General features: G+C 43.1%; 1 protein-coding gene across 1 annotated transcript; it reads right to left on the bottom strand.

The window, feature by feature from the left end:
• Positions 1 to 130: 130 nt before the first annotated feature.
• LOC105549662 (olfactory receptor 7E24-like) lies at positions 131 to 3,644 on the bottom strand. Its single transcript, XM_011994283.1, has 2 exons — positions 3,572 to 3,644; positions 131 to 1,147 (listed from the first exon to the last, which is right to left on the bottom strand). Exons 1-2 carry the CDS (start codon positions 3,640 to 3,642, stop codon positions 205 to 207), a joined length of 1,014 nt encoding a protein of 337 aa, XP_011849673.1. The 5' UTR covers positions 3,643 to 3,644; the 3' UTR covers positions 131 to 204.

Genomic DNA, 3,644 nt, shown 5'->3' with positions numbered 1-3,644 from the left:
AAACAAAGGATCCCAGAATACTCACCCATTCCAGTTAAAGGCTTAACAAAGAAAGCAATATTCACATAGGAAATGTCGAAAGGAGTAAAACCCATCAAGCAACAAAAATAATGTGACCAAGGGGGCAGGATTTGCAGATGTAGAGATCTAATGTGGTTGCCCTTTCTAACCCACACGAGAAAAAGGATGGAACAGACAATGGGATTAGACTGTTCTGCTGTGCAGCCTCCACAGGGCACTTTGAATGTCCCTGTTTCTCAGGCTGTAGATGAAGGGGTTCAGCATGGGGATGACCACAGCATACATCACTGATGCCACCACAGCATTCCTGGGAGACGGTAACACAGCTGATGTCAGGTACACGCCAACGCCCATTCCATAAAATAAGCAAACAACTGCCAGGTGAGAGCCACAGGTGGAGAAGGCTTTATACCTCCCATCTGATGATGGAATTCTTAGAATGGAGGAGAGAATTTTATAGTAAGACAAAAGGATCCCTGAAGTGGGAAGAAAACCAAATATGGTACTATCTAAATATACGAATATGTTATTGATGACGCTGTCAGAGCAGGCAAGGTTGAGAAGTTGAGATGGGTCACAGAAAAAATTAGGGATTTCCACATTCTTGAAGCAGGTGAATTGTAACACAATCAAGTTGTGCAACTGGGAATGCAACAGGCTAAGGAAAAAAGACGCCAAAACTAGGAAGACACAGAGGTGAGGAGTCATGATGACTGGGTAGAGTAGGGGGTGACAGATGGCTACAAACCGGTCATAGGCCATCACAGTGAGGAGCATGTCTTCCATACATGCAAAAAGGACAAAGGAAGACATCTGAGTCAGGCAGCCCGCATAGGAGATGACTGTGCTATGAGATTGGATGTCCACAATCATCTTGGGGACCGTAGTGGAGGTGAAACCAATGTCAGCCAAGGACAGGTTGGAGAGGAAGAAGTACATGGGGGTGTGGAGGTGGGAGTCAGAGCCGATGGCCAGGATGATGAGCAGGTTCCCCAGCACCGTGATCAGGTACATAGACAGGAACAGCGCAGTGAAGATGGGCTGCAGTTCTGGATCCTCTGAGAGTCCCAGGAGGAGGAATTCTGAGACACCTGTGAGATTCTGTGGCTCTGTGTAACTTGGACACCTTGAGAAGAAAAGAGGGTTGGAAAATAAAAGACATAAATCGCACTTAATGCTGTGTGTATATTTTGGATACAAGCAAGTCACAAGGAACATATTCACACTTGAGGACCACATACCCTCAGCAATATTTCTCAGTTGTGACAATCTCAAAAATCTCAGAATTGTTACATGACTTACTTTTGTGCTATTCAACTCTTCCTGTACATACTACTTTAGAGAAAATAAATTGAAGAATGTTAGAAGACCAAGGACTTAATATATTCAAAATCCATGATCGCAGTAAAACATGGCCTACTCTTTTCAGAAACAAAACAAAACGTTCTTGTCTCTTTAAGAAAAAAATAGTGAATTTAATTAAAAAAAATTAAGAAGCAGTGAAATACACTTTATTTTATTCTGACACTGTGCTACAAATTCCTTTGATGTAGAATATTTACAAACATTATAAAGAGCTAGGACTGCATTATCTGAAAGCTAAATCAAACCTGATAGTTCATAATCAGAAGATCTTTCTACATGCCAATTACTTTTCATAGTTTTTATCATTCTTAGGTTTTCTAACATCGTTTCTTCACACAAGTAAATGCCCACTCAAATATACGAGCTATGTTTCCAAATTTATTTAATATACAGCTCTCGTCCTTGGCTTATGCTTTCTTTGGGTTTTGATAAGAAAGTTTTGTTGCACATAATTGTAGGCCTTCAGCGACCACACAGATATCAATAATGTGTAATGCATGCGTCATGACTAAATAATAATGAAGTTTAATAACATTTTCTCTTTATTTTCTTTTAGTCTGGAATGATGTGAAACTCAAAATTGTGTCTAAGCGCAAGTATCAGGTTTACCTGCCCTCTTCTCTTTGTGCGTTTTTTCTTTCTGATGTACCTAAGAAAATCTCTGCCGTGGTATTTAGGTACTTGAACATTGCAGATGCTACTAAATGGAATTCTAAGGCCCCTGTATCTGTGACATAGACATAAACAGGTGTTATCTTGTATCTCATTTTATTAGACATTCCTAAAGGGATGAAAGGACAGACAAGAAACCACTAACTGTGTTGAGGCCACACTGATCACAGCCAATTTTTTTCTGATCCAAGGAAGGGCCTATTCAATATTTAACGGGGAACTTTATTTTTGATGCCTCCTTTGAGACAGGCAAGAGATAGGTTCTGGGGGATCAGAAATGAAAGAGACCCAAACATTCCTCTCACAATACTCGGCACTTACTTAGATAGGGACGAATGTCAAATGTCCTGTCAGGAATGTAGGGGCCTGTAACTTCAGGCCAGAGGACATTGCAGTTCAACTGTATGAAGATTAAGCTTAAAACAATAATAATAATAATATAAAAATTGACTTTGCCTTTATGCATCCATCACGTAGAGATCACGCAGGGAGCACTCACGATCTGTTTAACCATCGCTCACTGCAGTTGGATTAACTAGAAATCAGCTCAGATGACAATGCTGAGTCTCAGAGGCACAGACATTTCGCCTCATGTCACACAGTTCAGTGAAGTGGGCAGATTCAAAACCAAGCGGTCAGTCTCTGAGGCCTTGGTAATGAAGTAGGCACTACCCTTCTTCATTACTTTCCGGCTCTCAGAAAGTTGTAAGCAGAGGTTGGAGCTCTTAACTACAGGCACATTTGGAGTGCATTCAGAAACAGGGGTCCAGCTTCCTGATTAGGAATGGAGCCACGACCCTGATTTTATGTCTCCTTTGAGGAGATGGAGAGCTGCAAGGAAAGCCAGGAACAGGGGCAAGGGAGATCCTGTGCCAGTTCTTTCTGGGATCTTTCATGTGATCTTGGCTGCCCTTTCTATACTTGATACTGTGAACGTGGCACCCTCTGGTCTAGCTGTGGTCTACCAGGAACCCCCAAAAGGAGAATGCAGTTAACAGGGGCATCTGCCAGGACAGACAGGGATTCGAGAGGGCAGGTTGGACTCAGGGAGAGGCCTGGCCAAATGCCGTGTGTCTGGACTTGGAGGGCTCCTTTCCTATTCTATAATTAAGAATAATGTGGCAGGTATAACTCACAGGTATATACACAGATGAAAGGAAACTGGCTACATAAAACATGAAGCCGAGAGCCTGGCATTCAGGAAGCCCTCCATAAAAGTTCTTGATGTCGTGATGACTGTCATCGTCCTCCTCATCCTTATCACCTTCATAATCTCCTTGGCATGTTTTGGGAACACGCTTTTGTGGGTGAGATGTCTTTGGGAAGTTGAACCAGTGTGGAAGAAAAGTTAAACTTTGAATGAGATTTCTGAGACCAATCACAACCCCGAACATAAACCCACAGTCGTCTGAGCTGACATCTTGCACATTGGTGTCCTCCCATCTGCCACCCCACTGTCCTGTTTGTGCTGAGGATGAGGAAACAAGGCTCCCGACCGTCCCTCAGCACTCACTGAGCTGCGCTTCCCCTCTGCTGGGCCATGGCCACGGAGAGCAGGTCCACTGTCCTCCCTGCCTGGTGCATGA

The sequence above is a fragment of the Mandrillus leucophaeus genome, unplaced genomic scaffold, assembly GCF_000951045.1.
Source record: "Mandrillus leucophaeus isolate KB7577 unplaced genomic scaffold, Mleu.le_1.0 Scaffold451, whole genome shotgun sequence".
In the NCBI taxonomy this organism is placed as follows: Eukaryota; Metazoa; Chordata; class Mammalia; order Primates; family Cercopithecidae; genus Mandrillus; species Mandrillus leucophaeus.
Note: the sequence above shows the minus strand (reverse complement) of the source record. Positions and strands in the feature narration are given on the sequence as shown.